This window comes from Branchiostoma belcheri, unplaced genomic scaffold (genome assembly GCF_001625305.1).
Source record: "Branchiostoma belcheri isolate BF01 breed outbred unplaced genomic scaffold, Haploidv18h27 scaffold70, whole genome shotgun sequence".
NCBI classification, from domain to species: Eukaryota; Metazoa; Chordata; class Leptocardii; order Amphioxiformes; family Branchiostomatidae; genus Branchiostoma; species Branchiostoma belcheri.
Window position 1 is genome coordinate 601753 of NW_017804354.1, and position 2819 is coordinate 604571.

Here is a 2819-nt window from a genome sequence, read left to right on the forward strand (position 1 = left end):
GTTGGTTGGGAGGGTGGGGGTGGGTGTAGAGTGGGTATTGTTTGGTTGGGAGTGAGGGTGCGAGGGGTGGTGTANAGTGGGGTTGTTGGGAGTGGAGGTGGTGTAGACTGGGTTTTTGGGAGTGGGGGTGGAGGGGGTGGTGTAGACGGGGTTGTTGTTGGGAATGGGAGTGTTGGGGTCGGATTGGTGATTTAAAGAGTGATGAATTGAGTAGCTGTAGTGGTGGGGACTGCAGTGGTGGTTTTGATGGGTACCGGGATACACATCGCAGAAATGCCCGCACAGTAACACTGCTGGCCGCTCACGTACACCGTCTGTCCTGCCGGGATGGCTTAACTGGAAGAGTACCAGTAAAATGTCCATTTGTTCAATTAGTCAAGTTATTATTGCGTCATGCACACAGAAACCTCAACCAGCAAAGCACATGATTATGGGCCAAATAACTTAAAAATGACATGGAGGAAAAAAAAAACGACCTTGGGCGATAGCGGTTTCACAGTCGTTAATTTGTCTAACCAGACAGTTCACCACATGACCAACCCATCTTAAACCATTTAGTTTGCACCGCTGGAAGGTTGGGGATAAACTTTAACGATAGATATAGAGTTGCCAAATACCCTCAGGTTTTTATTTATATTACCTTACGCCAATGGCGTATGTACGTGGGTACGTCGATGAAGGTTAGACATCCAGGTAGTAAGTTACGCCAAAAAGCAGTTACTCTAGCAACTGGATATAATTTTGGAAACGGTCAGACGTTTCAGGTAGCATTTAATTGGTGAACAATTGGTGTGGACTTAAGGGTATTGAAACACACCATTATTTGGAACAATCCATTTTGAAATAGGTAAACGTGCTGAAATATGCTGTATTTTCCCCAAGCAAATGTCGGCCTTTCTAGATTTAAAATAATATCTATATATATTTTACGTCTCTTCAAGACAGGTAATGTAGGGACAGAAACGGGTCGGGTCGTTCACGTACACGCCGTCACCAAACGCCGGATATTTACATGACGGCGGTAGCCCCTTTTGCAAGTATCTAGATAACTGTAGCATTAATAATACATCTGCTATTTCTCACCGTTAGGACAGGTCCAAGTGGGGCAGCAGTGGTGCGGGTGGTACACAGCCACGGCGTCCACGCACGGCAGGTCCGGGCGCAGGCAGGCCCGGGCGGTCTTCACCGTGGCGCAGTGTATCTGTGCAACATGCAAATGTAAGGAATAACAACAGCAAAGACCTAGCATGCAGCTGTTTAACAAAATAAACCTTTAATTTGAAGTCAAATGGTTGACCATATGTTTTGGTTATGATTTAGGATTTGACTATGACTCTCTTAATTTTCTTTCATAGTATTTCCTCTGAGTATCAAAATATGAAATTATCATTTCGGAGGGTTAACCTGTTTTTTTTTGCTATGACACGGTCACACCGTAGCCAGGATTTTGAATTTTTTTTGAGGGGGGGGGGGGCTTCCCAGTGTCTGAGGGACCAGTGAGCGCCAAAGGTGCGATGTTCCTAGGGGGTCCGGGGCCATGGTACCCGAAGAATTTTGAAAAATGATCCATCTGAAATGGCAGTTCCTGCGCTTTCAAAGGAAAAATCTATAACTAATAATTAGGCATAACTAACAATGACAAAGTAAGCAATTTTTCCATCCCCCTGATGACACGAATAGTCCACCTTCTGAAGGTTTTGAATCTTGGACCTAAAGGTCCTAATTGTTGCTGCTGAATTGCTGTGGCTCACTTACGATTCCGGGACTGTAACAGCGGCATCCGAACGTGCATGGATCGTCATCGATGTCGGGCACAGACGCGCCGATCGGGTAGGAGACTCCGTCCTGCACACAGGCCGCCTGGTCAGGCTGAACAACGTCAAACTGGCGGGGCAGTCTCCTCGCGTCGGCCGCACAGACGGACAGCAAAACTACGCACAGGACGGGGACCGGGGACGTCATGGTAACTACATGCAGTGTTGGAGAGCTGGTGTAAGTTGGTATGAGTGTAGCCGCGGATCTGTGCATGAGTAAAGCTGTGAGAAGCGTCATGTGGTGCGGAATATCCGATCCTGCCGGATATTTGCTTGCGACGTTACGTAAATATTATAAAGAACTGGGGGGATGGTCATGTGGTCGTGATGTGGTTGACAACTAAAGGCAAGTGTAGCCTGCCCAGTGCATATATTTAGTGAAAAATTTAGTTTTCTGAAATAGACATCGTTTTATGAAATTTTAAAATGAAGAAGCGATTGAATTGATGAAGGGAGCGATTCAATTTGTAGTTTTACAGTTTATGTCCACTATTTGTCTTCGTCAGAAGGACTATGAAATTGTCTCGCCGCATATCGTGGGCGACTGCGGATTTTGCAATATAACTCTGGAAGGCATGATTCGACGTCCATGATTTTTGGCAGGCAGATTACCTTTGTTAAGGCCAAAGTCAAGTACAAGTTTCGGCTTCGTGGGGGGTCCGTGCGTCACGTTAGTGCACCTTTTGTGTTTGTGGCTTGTTAGCAAAATAACTCAAGTATTTGTAAAATGCTGCTTTTGGTCAGCATTTTTGGTCAGCAGATTACTATACCGGGACCAAGGTTAAGTTCTTTAATGGACTTCGTGGGGAGTTTCGTTGTCACTGCAGGGGGCATTTCCTTAATTTTCTTGGGAGCAGCATAACTTCTGTGTATGTTAATGGTAGTTAATGAAATTTGGTAGGCACGTTACTGTGGTAGTCACCAAGATTGAGTTCAAAGATGAGAGTCTAGGGGGTCGATATGTTCCCGTAATAGACCTTTTGTGTTTGTTTCTTTGTTTCTTTG

General features: G+C 45.5%; 1 protein-coding gene across 1 annotated transcript; it reads right to left on the bottom strand.

Annotated features, from left to right (window-relative positions):
* Positions 1-75: 75 nt before the first annotated feature.
* On the bottom strand, positions 76-2063 carry LOC109484837. The gene is made up of 3 exons (XM_019788194.1): positions 1756-2063; positions 1084-1201; positions 76-336 (listed from the first exon to the last, which is right to left on the bottom strand). Exons 1-3 carry the CDS (start codon positions 2050-2052, stop codon positions 302-304), a joined length of 450 nt encoding a protein of 149 aa, XP_019643753.1. The 5' UTR covers positions 2053-2063; the 3' UTR covers positions 76-301.
* Positions 2064-2819: the final 756 nt, after the last annotated feature.